Source organism: Harpia harpyja, chromosome 9 (assembly GCF_026419915.1).
Source record: "Harpia harpyja isolate bHarHar1 chromosome 9, bHarHar1 primary haplotype, whole genome shotgun sequence".
Taxonomy (NCBI): domain Eukaryota; kingdom Metazoa; phylum Chordata; class Aves; order Accipitriformes; family Accipitridae; genus Harpia; species Harpia harpyja.
The window spans coordinates 38,616,147-38,633,973 of NC_068948.1; the positions used below are offsets into that span (position 1 = coordinate 38,616,147).

General features: G+C 46.9%; 1 protein-coding gene and 1 long non-coding RNA gene across 17 annotated transcripts in view; one reads left to right on the top strand and one right to left on the bottom strand.

The window, feature by feature from the left end:
* Positions 1-2,911: 2,911 nt before the first annotated feature.
* Positions 2,912-6,933, bottom strand: LOC128146592 (uncharacterized). Its single transcript, XR_008236787.1, has 2 exons — positions 6,076-6,933; positions 2,912-3,662 (listed from the first exon to the last, which is right to left on the bottom strand). It is a non-coding gene; the product is annotated as an uncharacterized LOC128146592 (long non-coding RNA).
* Positions 6,934-8,619: 1,686 nt separating this feature from the next.
* The window catches only part of FBRSL1 (fibrosin like 1), a 558,326-nt gene continuing 549,118 nt past the window's right edge, over positions 8,620-17,827 (top strand). For all 16 annotated transcript variants that reach the window (XM_052798081.1, XM_052798088.1, XM_052798095.1 and 13 more), the window contains exon 1: positions 8,620-8,936. In XM_052798081.1, the coding sequence (XP_052654041.1) occupies positions 8,643-8,936 (294 nt within the window). In that variant the 5' untranslated portion in view covers positions 8,620-8,642. The remainder of the gene's footprint in view (positions 8,937-17,827) is intronic.

Genomic DNA, 17,827 nt, shown 5'->3' on the forward strand with positions numbered 1-17,827 from the left:
CCGAAGGTAAGGACCAAATTCTGAGGGGTAAGAACACCAGCAGTTCCCGCATTCAGCACTTTACAAGATTTCCCCAGTAGAGAAGGAAATAGTTATTGCTATAATTATTTCATAGTTCCAGTCAGCTGCATTCAGTTGTACTGTTATATTCCAATGGCAGGAAAATGGAATACAGTAAACTATAAATATCTGTCAGAATTCCTTTGAAAGGACAACAGTTAATTGCATAGCTTGATCTCCTGCCGTGCAGAGCTTGCATTTCAGGTTAGAAAGGTACAGATTGTTATTGATTTAATTCTCTTGAAACATGTGTGGTATAAAACTGTTCAAAAGACTTATGGGGGAGAAATATATGCTTCCAAAGGAAGTCCTATAGCACAAGATTGTGGCGGGCTACCTTCTTGTAAAATGCTTTCTGAAATTCAATACACCCCCTTCCAAAGGCCCTCACAGTCCCCTCATAAATTGAGGCTCCTTGCTTCCTTTGCAGAAGTGAAATTAAATCAGTGAATCAGATGAAGAACAACAAGAGATTAGCAATAGTATGAGGCGCATGCAAAAAACAGTCCTCTGTGTTAAGAATAATTCAGTCCTTATTACACACTCACTCTAACAGCAAGTGATCCATTTCAATCTTTCCTGTTTTCCTTTTATTTAGCTTCCAATTCTACCTTTCTCTTCACACAACGATTCCAGGCACTCAAGCCAACATTTTAACTACTGTATTCTCCTAAATATCTTTGAATCCACTTCTGATTTAGCTCGTGCAAAGTTGGTCTGACCACCCAAAAACATTAGGACATAAAATTATGCAGTAATTTGTTAAGCCTCGTCCATTCTGGGAACAAATTCCCCATTCTAGCCATCGACAACAGTGAGAGTGAAGCTCTGTTTAACACTTGCCCAGCTCACCTACTTTCCACGAAGGGTAACTTGACCCAGTATAAATTATGTATCATTGTGATTCTGCCAGTCTACATTTGTGTTTAGCCTGCTGCTGGTACACGGAGAGCTGAAATCCCCAGTGCAGAAAAGTCAGAAGCCTTTCTTAGCAAGTTACATAGATACTAGTAAACTCCTTGCTCCCAGATACTGTAATTAAGATGACACATCTTCCTAAAGGTTGCTTTAAAGAGACAAAATATTAATGGAGGAAATACTGCAGAAATGTTTTAGCACCTGTTTATCATAAGTAGCCGACCACGTGTTAAGTTACATTTGCACACCCTGCCAGCCTTTATCAGGAGAGCTCTGGAAGTTGTAGATTGCCAGATATATCTTCTCCGAGTTAGTTTTTACTAGCTTTCCCCCCAGTTTCCAGGCTTAGAACAGAAAAACATATTTACAGTTTCAATTTTCAGGTTTCCCAAGGTGGGTGGGTGGGGTTTTTTTGCTTGTTTGGGTTTTTTTAAGAGTTTTTTCTTTCAACTATTAGCTGATTGATAATATACACTGAGAGATTAAAATAAATGTATCACTTTAACAAATTTCAGAGTAGAATGAGCACAGCCTACAAAACATGTGGAAACAGAAGCAACTTCTATCCAAGGAAAGTTTCCAACAGTTGCAACAGTTGCACCTAATAAAGCCCATTGAGAAGATTTTCACTTTTATTCACCCCTAAATACCATGTACTGCGCAGCACATGGAGCACTGGAGAAGGTGTTTATGCACTAGCAACGTTCTCAAAGCAAGTAAAAGAATTATTAAATAGATCACTGAGCCCAACAGGATTTAAGCATACCTAGTCAAGCAAGACATAATATTAGCTACCGATGATTATGCTGCAGGGCCTGACAACAGACACGGCAGTTTTCAGACTTTACATGTATGAAGCAAAAGGCAGCACATATCCTGCAAGGCTTAAAGTCTCCTGAAATCTGACCCATGTGTATGCAAATCCCCAAGTAGAGAGCATCAAACTTCATAAGGCTGCAGGCAGGAGTCGGAGCCTGCCCACATGGAACAAGTTCGACAGCTAGAACCTGAGGGAGATCAGACAGGCAGAAATACAGGCAACAGCTCAGGTAGGAGAAGGGTGGGGAAAGTTTTACTGAGATGAAGTAGGCAAGAAAGAATCTCTGGAGGAGAAAAAAAAAATTAGAGGGAGATTTAAGATAACAGACAGTAAGAGCAGACAGGATGCAAATGGGGAATTCTTCCAACAGATTTTTACCACACAGGATCTCAGGAAGAATTTGTGGTCCCCACTGCATAGGTGAGGAAGACAGCCTACTGAAGAAGTTATGGGAGAGGAATACTGAGGTTTTGTCTCTGTGTCTCCATTTCCCCAGTTTCAAATAAGGACAAAGATAATAACATCCTGCCCTGAAACAATTTCAGGAGCTAAATAGAGTACATACGGTCAAGTAAAATTAAGCTATTGTTACTAACTATCACCTTCTCTCACCCATGATATCAGATGAAAAAGACTCTTTCCCTAAAGGAAAAAAGAGCACTACCATGCACACTACTATTACCCATAAAAACAGAAAACATCAATATCCGACCATTAGACATAGACTTGAACTCCTTCTTTTTCTCATGAAATTTCCCTCCCCTCTCCTTTGCCCACCTGGAACAGAGACAGGCGATTCCTTTCTCGCACACTGACTGCGCCATAGCTGAGACCAGCTAAAACCCCGACTGTGCTGTGCTCCCCACACACCTGCCTGGCAGGAAAGCTGAGTGCCCCAGAGCTGCCACAGCTGGGCAGGGAAGGAGAAGGTGTTGTACCCCCTTCCCTCTCCTTTATGCCTTCTCAGGCCAGCAAAATCACTCCCATGTCCACATATGGAAGCGGTTAGTAAATGAGGGGAGGGTCAGATCCAGCCCTCTATGCACCGATTGCAAGTGCACACTTTCTCCCAAAGGCATAAAAAAAAAAGCGTACTTGAACCCTTAAAGCAGATAGGCTGAAGCTGATTTATTGGGGTGATTTAGATCTGTTAAAACAAATTTAATTTTGAATACAATTTTATACCAATTAACAGAGTCTCACAAGTGTAGCCATTAAGGAATCTCTTTCCAAAACCAAAGCCAAATATTCAAGATTTATGAGACTGACTTGCCATATTGGAAGTAACTAATTATTCGTAATGATTCTTTGTACTCTGACAGTGATTATGTATTTTCAGTGCAAATGACCACGGTGAAGCCAGTGATAAAGGCAGCCCGTGTTTGTGGAAGGGATACCAAGCAGTTAAGGCCTGATCGTTTTAGCAAAGTATTGGGGTAGCGGGGGGAGAAACAGCGGAAAACAGCTAAGCCCAGCAACGCAAAAACCAGCTTATTTAACATCCTGAAGTATGTTCTGGTGCGTGTCAGAACTGCAATGAAAGCCTGTGGTCTCTTTTTATTGCCTTAAGCAATTTTGTATTCAGTTTATTTATTCTGACCTTTTGGCTGTCCTTCCACCTTGGACACGATAGTCTTTAACAGAGCAAGGCCTCACAGATTCAGCTTGCGGTGTTTGCAATAGATTGTGGAGTACCTCTAGGGTGGGAGGAACAACACAGGTTTGGGGCCTGATTCTCATTTCCACTGAAGTTTCTTCACCTTGCTCTGACGGCACAAGGCAGGGAAAGTATAATAGCCGCTCTGCTTCCAGTTCCGCAGGATGAAGGAAACGTCTCTGGATTACTCTGCTCTGATTAAGGTCCCTGGGAATCCGAAAATGATAGTTAGACAGGGACTGGGTAGATTTTCACATTGCCTCAGGCTACAGAGAATACAAAAGCACCACCTTTCTCCTTTTTTCACAACTTCCAGTCCTGCCCCGGACACAGGAGTAGAGTAATTGAGAACAAAGTCCCCGTTCCAGCGAGGTGTTCAGTGCCAGCAAGGTTAATGTCCAGGGGCAGGCTGGTGGCGAGAGCAATGCCATGTTTACTGCGAGGGGAGCTGCTGTTCTGATGCTGTACTCGCTCAAGCTACGGGCAGGGGTCTAATTTCTGATCCTCAAAAAGCAAAGGCATAGCAGGTTGGTCATTAAAATCTGCAGCAACATGCATGTGATTAAAATGTTAATGTCAATATTGTAATCAAGGTCTGACTCACAGGACAGCTGGTAAGAGACTTGATCTGTATTGCTTAGCCCCAGTCACCTGATGCAGACCAGGGTTACAAAAAGGTTGTGCCCCATCACATGGCAGGGATTGGCATTCACTGGCTCATGTGGCTAGTTGTAGGCTGGCTGCTGAAAAGAGAAAATCAGATCAAACACAGGCGCGATGTCGATAAGTTCAGCTATGCCTGCGCTCCAGCAAGAGGAAAGCTTTTTCTCTCCATTTCCTTGGTATCATCTAAGCTGTAGCTCTCCTGGCAAAGGTACTCGAGTGTCTCCTGGCCACCCGCAGTGCTGCTGCTAGGTTGTCCTCCCTCCTTGTCTCACTGGCCCACCTCTCTCGCTTCTTTGGGAATTTTCTGTGCTGCTTTCTACCTAGCCGAGTTTTATCCATTTAAGCCTGCGGTAAATTTTGCCCGGTGTTGTCCAAGCACCGCAAGAGCTATAGTCTGCAAAGCTTCTTTTCAGTAAATTCAGGATTAATGAAGAAGGCCTCTCTATTGTTGGAATGTCTAATACAATTATGAACTGAATGAACGGACTAGGCAGCAGTGGAGGGCTCCCAGGTTCGTGGCAGGGAATTGTCTGTTTTAACATCCGTCTGTTTTCATTCCCTCTGATCCATTATCATTCACCTAGAGTTTTAACATGATGAATATTATTGTGCGGAAAGCTATTTGATGCTGGGGGGGGGGGGGGAGAATCACTGTACGTCTGCCTTCTATTGAAAATGTGAAATTGCCTTGGTGGAAGGAAAGGCACGATTGATTCAGAGATGCTGTCTCAAATAGAAGCATCCTTTCACATGTGGACTGTTTGATATTGTTAATTCCTTTGGATGACCTTTCTGCAGCGCCTTTCAACAAAAATATACATATATACAAAATTGGGGATAACTATGGATAATCATAGCGCTGCTGAATTTGTGGAGTTAATTGAAAAAAAACAATTGTATTCACAACTTTCCCCAGAAGGCACCTTTGGTTTACGTTCACAGTGACATTAAACTCCTGTATGTAAACATGTAAGCGGGATGAGAATCTTGATGACCCTGCTGACAGGAAACAAAGAAGGGAACTTTACAGGCAATTTCCACCGTCCTTGTTGGTCAGCAAATTTGGAAGTGAATGAAAAAAGAAGAACTAGAAATGCATATTAATGATGGAGGACCTGAAGCACAATGGGACTGAAATGAGCGCTACCAAGAGAAACTGTTAGAAATTCCCCAGTTTATCTTTTTTAACGACTTACCCTTATGATGTACTTATAACCAGCATGGAAATTACCTTGTGAATTAAAGGACAGGCTCACAAATGTAAAAATAGCTTACTGAACTCAGTGTAAATCCTCTTTTCTAGAAACTGAGTCTTAAAATATTGGTAAAGCAAATACAGTTGTTAAGCTCAATCCATTGTTTAACTGGGTGTATCTAAACTCCAGGTCTTTCATTAACAACCATCCCCTGGATCTTGGTTATAGCTTTAAAATACCATACATCTAAAAAATTATAGTACTGTCCCTTAAAGAAACAGGAGAGAAAATACCCCGTTGGAAATCCACAGTCCGGCAAAACCCACAGCAGATAACTGACTCCCCCCTAGCCTGTAATTACCCAAGGAAGCAGCTAGACTTAGCTATCTTCCTTGTTTAATTGGCACGCAAAAGATTATAGGATTTTATTAGGACACAAATGACACCGATACAAATGTGATTGAGGCATGCAATGCATGACTGACTATTTGCATTAAGAGGCTTTGTACTACACACGGGATTTCTACCTTTGGTTTTAAATTGCTTAAGTTTAAATGACGTTTCTATGCTACATTTTAAAAGGATGGTATTTATTTTAGCTCTTGTTTAAGTAAGGTAGGGCAAAGCTGTTGCCAGAAACCCTTCTAAAAGACCCTGTTGGGGCCAGGTGGAAGGAGGCTAATTTTCGACTGCTCCGTTATTACAGTTAGATCAGGAATACAAGAAAACCGAGGAAAGGTAGGCATTGCAGTCCCTACATCAAAGCCTTTGACGGGTGTGTTCGATATCCAGCTACCAGCCTGCCACTGCTGGGGGCACCGGCCTGAGGAAGCCACCATCCCCGGTGATGACTGGACTGGAACGCAAGCGGGAGCAGGTGGCTGGAGACTTTTTTGGCTTTCCTTAATTCCACAGCTCCCGCTTACACTCAATCTCCTTCATGGATTTTTCCCTGCTTGTTTATGAAGCTCGGTGGACTTCTCTTTAGGTTCCGTTTCACAACATCCTTCTAACTTCTCTCATGTCTGGAACTGGAAGCTACCCCCCGGGGAAGGCAAAAGCAGCTGAAGACGAAAGGAATGAAGCCAAGTCAGTGAAATGGAGCAAAGCCAGCCACACACAAGGAAGGGAGTACCCAGGAGCGATGGTAACGTGCGGCAATATCTGACTGCGTGCAATAAAAGACGATAACAGGAGGATTAGGTCCTGCTACCATTGCGATAGGTGGGACAGCTGGCGCTCTGCGCCGGGGCCCTGATCCAGGCACACCTCCCTCAGCGCCGTCCCTGGGGCTGGGCATTGCACAGCTGCTCAGTCGGCCACCGAGCCGGTCCCCTTTCCAGGGAAGCGCCCGGGGACCAAACCTCGGCCTCAGCGATCCTGGAGAGAGGAGAGGGCCCGAAACAGCAGGGAAACAAGAAGGCAACTGCAGCCTCCGCCTGTGTTGCAGAGCCCGAATGAAACCTCAGCGAGATGGACAGACGGCGCGCAGGGGGCGATGAACGGGAAGGGTCTCCTGCCTCCGTCTCCATGACCCTGGCCTTCACCCTCGGCCCCCTTGCGCTGCTCCGTGTCCCACCTACAGCTCTGGCTGCCCAGCTCCTGTGCCCGTGCACCCTCCCTCATCACCAGCTCGTCCCCTCCTTGACCCCCAAATTGTTCCATGGCTCATCCCTCAGCTCTTCCCATGTCCCTCGGCTCCTCCTGCGCCCCTCAGGTTGTCCTCACCCCTCGGCCTGTCCCTCGTCCCTCAGCTCACCGTTTAAGCCCCAGCTCATCCCTCAGCTCGTTCCTTGTCCCTGGCTCATCCTTTGACCCCCGGCCCGTCCCTCAGCTCACCCCTCGTCCCCCGGACCCTCGTTTAACCCCCGACCCGTCCTACAGCTCCCTCCCAGGTCGTCCCTCGTCCCCAGCTCGCCCCCGTCCCCTCCACTCGTCCCTCGACCCCGGCCAGCCCCTCCCGCCGCCCCGCGGGTCTGCCGGCGGTGCCCCCTCCCCTCCATTTCCCGGGGGCTCCACCGGCCCCGTGAGGCGAGAGCGGGACGGGGGGGGGGGGTCGCCGGGCCGCGGCAGGGAGGAGGTGCGGGAGCCGGGCCGGGGAGCGGGGGGGGGGGAAACTTTTCGCGGGGGCGAGGGCGGGCCGCGGCGCCCCCTCCCACCCCCGCTGAGGGCCGGGGGGGGGTGGGGGGGAAGGCGGGCGGGCGGTCGCTCGGCGGCGGCGGCGGCGGCGGCGGCGGCGGGGCGGGAAGGAGGAGGAGGAAGGGGGGGGGCCGGGGGCACGGCCGGGCCTGCGCCGGGGAATGACGCGCAGCTGGCAGCCCTGCTCATGCGCGGCCGGCCGGGCGGTGCTAGCGCCGCGTCCCAGCTCGGGGAGAATGGGGCGGCATCCGGGCAGCGCCGACTGAGCGGCTTCTGGGGGCCGGGGCTGCGCCGCGCCGCGGGCGGCCGGGCTGGGGCGGGCGGGCGAGCGCCATCCGGCAGCGGGCGGCGGCGGCGGGGGCGCCGCGCCGCGCCGGCGGGGGGCTGCGAGCCGCCGGCGGCGCCCGGCGAGGAGGGGTCGGCGGCGGCGGCGGCGGCGGGCGGCGGCGGCGGGCGGCGGCGGGGGCTGCCCAGGGATTGTCTCGCTCGCTCCGCGGCAAGAAAGTTGGGCGGCGAGCGCGGCGGCGGCGGCGGCCCCCCCGCCGCGGTGCGCGGCGGCCGGAGCGGGGCCCCGGAGCGGCGCTGCCCCCGGGGAGGGGGCGCCGCGCCTGGATTATCCCGAGCTGGGTCGAGCCTCCTGGATCTGCCTCTCTCTTCCGCGCCGAGTGAATCCGAGGTGTCCTCGTCCTGATCCAGATATTTACCCCCCCCTTCTCTTTTTTTTTTTTTTTTTTTTTTTTCCTCCCCTCCTCTTCCCGTCTCTGCTTTTTTGGGGGGGTGGGGGGGGGGCGGGGGGTGGAAATTTGTCAAGGTCATTCCGTGGATTTAATATTTTTTGTGTGTGTGTGCCGCTCGCCCCACCGCCACCGCCACCCAGCCTTGCTCTGTGGATTATCATCGCCCTGGATCCGAGGGTCTGAACAGCAGGATTTTTTTTGTTGTTGTTGTTGATTTTTTTTTTTTTAAATTATTATTATTATTATTGTTAATATTTTTTAAGGGGCTCCGGGGTTTGGAGAGGGGAAGCGGTGAGTTGGAGGGGGGCGACTTTTCTCTCCCCCCGCGCCCCCCCCCGCCCCCCACCCCCCCCCGCGCCCGGCCTTCTCCTTTTCTTATTTTTAATTATTTTTATTATTATTATTATTTTTAATTTTTTTTTTTTTAAAAATTTGCTTCTTCTTCGGCGATGGATGGGAAAATCCGGCAGAGCCGGAGGTCGAGGTCGCAGCGGGACCGCGTGCGGCGGCGGGAGGCGGCGGCCCGCGACCCGCGGAACCAGAGCCCTTCCTCGGGCTCCGAGAAGGAGCCGAGCCCCGGCAAGGAGAACGGCGGCCAGAACTGCACCGCCCCGCGGGGCCCGCCGCCCGCCGCCCGCGCCGCCCGGCCCCCGCGCCGCCGCCGCCGCGAGTCCAGCTCCCAGGAAGAGGACCTGATCGATGGCTTCGCCATAGCCAGCTTCAACACCCTGGAAGCCCTGGAGGTAAGAGGGGAGGGGGCCGGGGGGGCTCTTCCCTCCTGGGGAGCGGGGGGGCTGGGCTGGGGGAAATGGAAGGGGGTGGGAGAAAAAAAGAAAAAAAAAAATTGAAAAAAAAGCAAAAAATTGAAAAAGGAAGCGCGGCGCTTTCAGGCTGCTGAATTTTGCAAATAGCAATTAATGCGCGTTAATCCTGGTGTCAGCCCGGAGGGATCTCGGGGCTGCGGTCAGGAGGGTGGCGAGCCAGCCCGGGTGCTCGCAGCCCCGCTGGCAACTTGCTGCACCCCCCGCCCCCCCCCCCCCCCGGCCCCTTCCCCAGCCCCCCTTCTCCCTCCGGCTCCGGCTGGTGTTAACTATCACTTAGGGCAAGTCAAATGTTTGTTTGGGGTTTTAATTGGATGGCGGAGGGCTGCAAAATATTCCTGGCGTGTTGGGATGGTCCGGTATTGTTGTGAATGGTGGAGCTTCCCCCTCCCGCCCGCCCTCCCTTCTTCCTCCCCCCCCCCCGTCCCCCCCCCCCCCCCCGAGGAGTTTGTGTTTGCATTGCCAAAATGTTACTTTATCTGTCTCCGGAGATTGTTAGCAAATGGCTAGTGTTTGACATTTTGTGGAAAAGAGATGTTTAAATGGATAATAATCCCTTGGTTGTAATTCCCATTTTTGAAGTAATTGAACAAATTCTTCATCTCTTGTTGACTGTACATATTTTTCTGGTGTTAATAGGCTGGCAAAAAATATTGCTTGTCTAACTTATTACAAACAATATTTGCTGAGCAAATACTGCCTGCCTTGTCTGAGCTAAGTTAAGCAGAGCAGGAAATTTAATATTTTCAGAGGGGCACTGACAAACTAAGACTTTGGCTTTTGATTTTTGTTTTGTTTGTATGTGAGGAGAAGAAGTGAGTTGTCCAGAGAAAGCACCGAACAAGTCACTCGACGGGCACAATAACTTGAATTCGCAGTAAATATGAGCAATCCTGGTGCCTTGCCCGCTTTCTTTGACACGCCGTGGTAAAAACGTAGGCAAAGTTTTGGGTGCTCTCCCTACTTCAGATTTCCTGTCACCCGTGTATCTATTAACCCGCGTTGCAGTGACGAAGGGTTGTGTGCAGGCAGGCTAATGAATAATCTCAGATTTGCCCCGGGATCTCTTAACATCTTTGGCTCAGGCTTTGAGATCCCATTTTGTTCGTGGGCTTTGCTTCTCCCCGGCCCACCCCTCCGGCCCTGCAGGCCTCGGGGCTCTGGTGGCATCGTCGGGAGGTTTTTTGCTCATGGAACCAACTTCTCAAAGTCCCAGAGATGGTCCCTGTGCTCCCACGGAGGTGTCAGCGGTGGCCTTGGCCATCTACCCCGGCGTCAGGGCGATGAAACCTTTGCTTGGGGAGCCTGGGCTTCTGCTCAGGAGGGATGTTTAGCCCACGGTCCCTGAGCAGCACTAGGTGTGTAGGTACCGGAGCGGGAAGATGATTTGTGTTGGCTCGGCGATGGCTATTCTTTGGCCTCTTGCGGTGTCATTTGTGGGGTGTTGTCCTAAGAGGAAAGCCAACTATTTTGTCTATGCAGAACTGATAATGAGCGAGCGATCCGCTTTCGTGTGCCTCTAAAACAAGCCATAGACCTGTCTGTATCTTCTTTTTTTTTTTTTTTTTTTTTTCTTGGGCATGCTCTTAGTCAAATATGCATCAGCAGATAGGTCCAATTAAACCCCTGAGTCTCTACTGAGCTGTCAGTGAAGAAAGTAAAATTCATCTTCCTGCAGAAATTTTCTACCATCATGAGCACATTATCAGGAAATAGAATTAAAATGATAGTGCAGTCCCTCCAGGGCTGACAGGGAAAACTCCGGGCTTTTCAAATGGGATAAGCCTTGTTATCAAATCAACCAAACCATAACCTTGATAATAGTGCGCACGAGGATACAAGGTGACCTTAAACTTCTGCCACCCCAAAGCATATCTGTCTGTGGAAGCACTTCTCTTTTTTCTTTTAAAAAAAAAAAAAAAAAAAAAAGTATGTCTTTACAAAAATGTCCCCTTTCAAACTCTTGCAAAAGACTTCAGTACCACCTGAAATTAATTGTTTTCTACTGTATTTACCAGCATGCAAGAGAGCATGTGCACCTCAGCATCTCGGATGGTAGTTGGCACCTCAGAGGGAATAGTGCAAGCAGGACTCATCTGTTTCTCTCAGGTGCTGAACTAGGAGGTCTGTTGTATTCGAGGTTCTCAGAGCCCCAATGATCGCGTGCATTTCGTAAATCCCGGTAACGCTAAAAAGGAGAAAATACTCTGCGTTGTGTGGATTTTTCCATGCAGCACTGCCTTTGACCATGGGTGATGTCTGGCAGATTTGACGCAGCACCAAGGGAAGGGGATTATTAAGGCAAAACTACTTTAAAGCAATATACGCCCCTGTAAATGACTGAAACGGCAAGGTCATTTTGCGTGGTGTGGAGCTGTGTTCTCTAGTGAACTTGACTGCCACAGGTGGTTTTCTTCTGCTTTGGACGAGATTGGTGTTTCAGTGAGTATTTGTTTTTTCAGGGTGCTTAAAATCTGCTGTGATCATATTTTGAAAATAAGTAAGAATTGAAACCTTCTATGTTCACGAGGGGGGAGAAAGAATAAAAGCGGCCTAGGGACAGTGCTGAACTAAGAAAGTCTGTTTTATGAAATTTCTAATCCTAAAAGGAGCTTTTGTTGCATATGTGGTAGTTCATTGTGATCCTTTCTTGTGTTCTTCTTCTAGGTTTGTTTGTCACTTGACGTTACAGTGATCTGTGATTTACATTTTATAGGCTAGCTAAGCGTTGGGCTTCCCCTTGGAAATTAAATTTCTCAGTGGTTAGGCAGAACTTAATGGTAGAAGCATTTGGGAGAGGTGAGGTGGTTTTTTGTTTGTTTTTCTTTTTATCTCCAAATATTGTGAATTCCCCTTCCCTACTGAAGAAAATTCTCGCCACTGGTGTTCCTGTAAATAAAGGGTGCTTTACAGAATAAATATATATATATATATATTCTTCCTTTGTGTTGACCTGGGGGAGTGAGCAGTTAAGGTTGATACTGAGGGATGGCTTTATGAAGTCTCCTTTAGCTCTTTGGTGTGAATTTTAAGCGTTCTGGATTTTGATTTAACTCATGTGATAATGTTTCCTTTGGCAGTTGTCATTTGAAAATACTGCATCTTGTTCCAGTGATACTTGTGACTTAACTTACGGATCCTCTATCCTACCATCTTTCATATACAGAGTTGATTATATATATATTTTAAATTAAGGAAAAAAGAGGAAGAGAAAGCCCACAGACAAACCAGCAGCAACCTCTTTCTGTGCATAAGAAGTGAAAACTTCCCCTTTCCGTTCCTTCCCCTGAATCTTCCTGTACAAATCCGGCTCCAACTCAGGTTAGGTGCAGCTGATGTATGTGTAGTGGTGTTTTGGTTTTGGTTTTTTTTCCTCTCTCTCTTTTTTTTTTTGTTAATACCCAGTCACTGAACACAACTTTGGAGTTAACAACCTGGAAACTTAGTTTGCCCTGACCTGCTGGCTTGGGGCGGTCAGCGAGATGGGCAGCTGCTGGAAAACCATCAGGTGATGGTGCTGCCCAGGAGATGGTTCCTGTGCCGGGGGTCAGAAGAGCTGGCGGGCTGAGAAACAGGGGATTTCTCGCCGCCTTCCGAAATGAATGGTATGTATGTGAGCATGTGTGTATATTCATTACGTTCAGACGAAGCTGCTAATTATTCTTGAAGGTGATTGGTGAATCAGAGCGAGAGAATCTAAATGAGTGAGTCGGTAGTTGAGGGCTCTCTCTGATCATAGCTGTTCCTTTCAAGTATGAAAAACAGCGCTAAAAGGGAACTTCATCAGAATGTTAATGAATGCGATCTTTGAGAGCAATTGTTCTCCCAAAGTAGTTGGAAAGACAAGGGGTTGTGTTTTCTTTTTGGCTGTTGTTTATCATTTTTACAGATTCCAGCAAAGCTTTGGAACACTGCATGGAAATTTTAACTTTCCTGGTGTGTGCGCGTATGGGTTTTTTAGGAATGTTTAACCTATTTATAGAATCTCCTGGAGAATCCGCTTGCAAATGTGCGTGGAGCGACGCGTTGTGCAGAAGTAGATCCCCGAGCTGAAAAGAGGCAGACCTTGACTTCGTGCATGTCGTGGTGAAGTGGCGAAGCTGCCCTTACGAGCTGAGTTAGGGCCCAGCTGCATCTGGTTGCAGACCCTAAGGAGATTAACACTTTGCCCACTCTTACTTTTGTTTGTATCCAGAGGTCTGGTAGGGCTAAATCGCGGTTCCTTCTCTGCTGTTTGCGCCTGAGCGTAGCAGAGTTTAGAAAGCCTAATGGTGATAGTAGACTTCTGGACAGAATCCATAAGTTCTTCAGCTGTTATCTTGATAAGGCTGTTTTCACATGTGTGTTGTACACTGTGCTGTTACTGTTGCTCTGATCTCTCATTGATAAGAAAACCAGTGCATTTAACTGCAGCTTCCTGTTCCAAAGGTTTTGTGCTAGTTCCACTGACCTAGCTATGTAACTTCTCATTTATCATCCTATCTTTCTATATGTACTTTGCAGCTTAGTTTTTTTCATAGCTAGTCTTATGTTCTAAAACAAATTTCTAGATATTTAAGTGTTTTTCCCTTCTACTTAATTGTCAAGTGATGGTGTGTCAAGTTAGTGTTTCTGATGGCTGGTTATTCCTTTAAAAAAGTGCTTTTAACCTCAGGAAAGCTAATGATTTTCTGGATGGTGCTCTAAAGGCTCTAAACGCCTTTTGGTTTTCCCAAAGGCTTGTTAGTCTCCATTGATTTGTTCTCCTAGCTGTTGATATTTTGCATCTTGTCCGAAGTGGGTACTTAAGGTATTTTTGTTGTTGTTAAGGAATAAGAGGTGGCTAATGCAGACCTAAAACAGAGGGGTGAGCTCTGGAAAGCCTGACGTATCTGCTCGGTCAGGCCAGGAACCAAGGGGAGCTAGGTTCCCCGCAAACCACGGTCAGATGGCCGGCAGCGGTGGGGAAGGATCCAGCTCTTTTGTCGGAGCTGGAGTTCTCTACCTCATCAGTAAAAACCTGCTGGGATCAACGGGTGTATTGCACACGGGAGAGCGAGCTGCTCAACAGGAGTGACCGGGTGCGCAGCGAGTACAGCCCCCGACCGGGGCGATGCCTGCAGCCTGGGTCGGGGCACCATTAGTGCATTTAACGTGGCTGCAACGGCATCGGAGAAAGGAAACGGCTTGTGAAAATCCCAACCGAGCTCAGGGTCACCCTCATCCCTACCTGAGGTCTCATTTTTAGCTCAAACTGCACTCGACCCTGTCTGTCTAGGTTTTTTGAAAGACCTCTTAATATCTTACCAATTTTTCCAAAATCATTTCCTGTAGCATAACTGCTCAGCCTTTCTTCGGTGGTCTGAGACCTGGGGTAAAACATGAGATGAAGCTTGTTGAAATGTCAAGTGGACCAACCACCACAGAGAAATTCAGAAGATAAATTATAATTAATTAAAAAAATTTGAATATATCATATTTAAGAAATATAAGGTACTCTGTATTGCTCAGATAAGTTTTTTTTTTTTTTATAAAAGGTTTATAATATAATTAGTGTTCTACTTCACCCAAGTAATAGATGGTATTGGATCCAAATTAATGTTTACTCCCAGTAGTGCATTCGACTTCTTGTCTAGTAAGAACTGAATACTTTACTATTCTCTCCGTATGCTAATAAGATGCACTTTTTATTGTTTTTCTCAATTATTTCACAGAATGAGACTGACTATCACAATGTTACTTTCTGGGAAAATAACAGTGAACAAGGGAGCCAGGTAGGACCAGCCTGGCATATTTCACTTTGTTTCTTTGATGGGTTCCTGCTTGCTCTGTAGAAGGGCTGATGTATCGCACAACTGTACCTCTTTAAAAATTCGTATAGGTACAGAGATACAATACCTGGGCTGGAGACAGTTACACTGATATAAAGGTTTTGGGGTGGGTTTTTTTTTCCTCTTGGTATCCTGTTCTCCTGCTCTGTTTCTTGGTGTGAGGTGTTGAATTCTCCAGGCACAGCCACTGCAGGCTGCTCCTCCTGCATCAGGCTTAACTAGACCTGGTGGGCTTTGTACACGTATAGATCCTAACCCTGTGTGCGCCTTGGCTGGGGAAAGTGCTACCGAAATGTGCTTATTGCTTCAGCTTCTTCAGCTTCTGGTCTTTGTCCTGGTGATACAGGTTGTGGGGAACATAGTGTAGTTTGTCTGTGGTGCCGCAGCAAGCGCTTGAGAGCGAACAGTATCAGCAGAACTGAAACACTGTGTCCTGCTTGATGCAGTATTTTTTAAAAATAAAGATTTGAAATACAGTATGTAGGGCGTGCATCTTGGTATCGGTTGTATGTGAACATCCAGCTGTAAGTGAGAACAATTTCCAATTCACTGCACTTTAATGCCTCCAGTTTATCATGGTAAAGGTATAAAAGAGTTTTATGTAGGTGAAGTGGCTCTTGCTGTTTAAATATCTTCTGGCTCTGCTGTGTTCAGCACAACGGGGGCTGTGACTGCTCCAGCCGTGCTCCTCGCATAGAGAAGAGAGTCGGAGCACTATTTTACCAGCCCTGTTCCATCTCCTTGAAAAATAGTCTCTCTTCCAAAACTAATGAACTGTTAAGAATACTGTTCAAATGCTGAAAGGAGAATCAGTCTCTCTGTTATTAATCCAAAATGTTTAAAATGGAGGAGAGGGTTAAACAGCTTCCGAGCTGCCTAGGCAAAACGCGACCTGCAACCTGCATTTAGTTGTTGGTCCAGTTCCTCTGGTGCAAGCAATTGTGAAAGCTGGGCAGGGACGAACCACGGCTGCAGGGCTCTCCCGCCCTGTGCCCAGCCAGGCCAGCAGATGTGCCGAGCCCTAATGACAGGCGAATAGGTGCATGTCGATTTTGGTAGCTTAATTATTTTGTACGAAGTGACTGGATCCGAAGTTCAGAAATGCCTGGCGAAGAGGAGTGCGGGGGCAGCTATGTACATAGCGCTTGCATGATCCAAGATGAATGGAGAGAGTTGCCTTTGTAGCTCTGTCTTGCTTCAAGCCAAAAAGGGAATAAACTTGAACAAAAGTTGCATCTGCAAGGTCAGTGGTTGGCATGGATAAGGGGATTGAAGGGATCAAAATGATTTCCCTGTGCTACTGGCTGCAAAACATGGGCTTATGGCACCATTCCTGTCTCTCCCTTTGTGCTCAGAGCAAAGCTTTTTTAATCTTGTACTGGCTATCTATAGTTGTGCCACACAAACATGGCAATTTGAAGGCAAATGTTCTATTTTGGGGACTGCCGGGCACTGTCAGCAGGGCAAGGGAGCTGCGCTCGGGCTCCTCTCCTCCGTCCAAAGCCTGCCTTGCTCTCTTCTGAACAGTTGTGATAGAGAGGCGTTCAGAAAATAAGTATATATATATATATAGTGCACTTGTGCCTGTAGTCTGAATGTGAAGTTTATAGTGTTTGCGCTTGGATGTCATCGCATTATCTTCCTCTGCAACAGTTGTTCTTTTTAGCTTTGTAAAAATATGACTGTAATTGTTTGGGGTTTTTTTCCATTTTCAAATATAGATTGATTTACTCTGATGCTAGCGTATCCGTGATCTAGCCTGTACTTAGTGAGGAGATGCTTAGGTTAGGAGGAAGCTGCAGCCCAAGTTGGGAAACAAATGATAATTGAGGGCTTCTGGCTATTCAGCGGGCTGTGGCGTGCTGATGGGCACCAAGCTCGTTTCTTTAACCCCTCCTGTTGGTTAGCGAGGCTGCAGTTTCTTTCCTGGTAGCTCTAATTTGTACAGACGAGCTAAAACCCCGAAGAATTTTAAGGGAAGAAATGTCTCAAACCTTACAATGACATCAAGTGCATCAGCTAATAAAAGTGTTATTGCAGTTGATTTTTTGGTGGCTCATAAATGTCTCTTGCACTGCTGTCGAAGAGGATGTGGAGCCTCTTTATTCCGCTTAACCTGAACACGTACTTGCACTCGGGGAGCGAGACTCAAGATAGTATGCAGCTAAGAGATGTTTATGGAATCAGTCAAACTTGATATAAAATAATTATGGTGTTTTGACAGCTTGTTAATAACTTGCAACCATTGGAAGAAACGGAATTACGGTGTTCTTGGTCCTTGATGGAACCTTGGCATTTCTTTCAGATTGTAAAATTAAAGAAAAAAAATGTGAAAGCCATTAGAATAGTTGGACGTGGTGCCTGGGAAAAATGATGGGCCACTTAATTGAAAAAATGCTTAATTCCAGTTGAAGTTCATTGCAGTTCAGTTCTGCCCACTTCCGTGTATCCATAATGGAGAGGAAAGAGGGCTGATTCCCCCCAAATCTGTCTGGGAGAGGGTTTTGGGTGTAACTTGGTTCTTCATCTTATCTGTGAATGAAGTGGAAGGAAATCCTAGCGAGCATTAGACATGAGAGAAAAGTCTTGTCACCTGTAATGACTAAAATCCCCTGAAGTGTTGCCAGCGTGTACTTTAGGAATCATATAATTATATGATTATTGAAAGAGACATAAAAGACCTCATGGCAGAAACCTTAGAAGGGGGGAGGGAGGGGATCTGTATGCAAATGAAGATACACAGAATTTGCTGTGTCTCTTTTTTTTTTTTTTCCCCTAGTTATTTTTCAGTCCAAAGCTCAGTAATTGCTTTTATGGGGATTACTTAATAAAACTGGGGCATGCAAAGGAAGGAAAAATTGTTTATGCCGCATCACAAGGCTGGCTTGCAATCCTACGGAGTTGGAGTAAAAATGGATTTTTAAAAGTAAAACTGCAAAGTGGGTTTTCTGCTAACAGAAAATGGCTATTTGTTGTAATGTTATCCTACAATAAAAGTGTTTT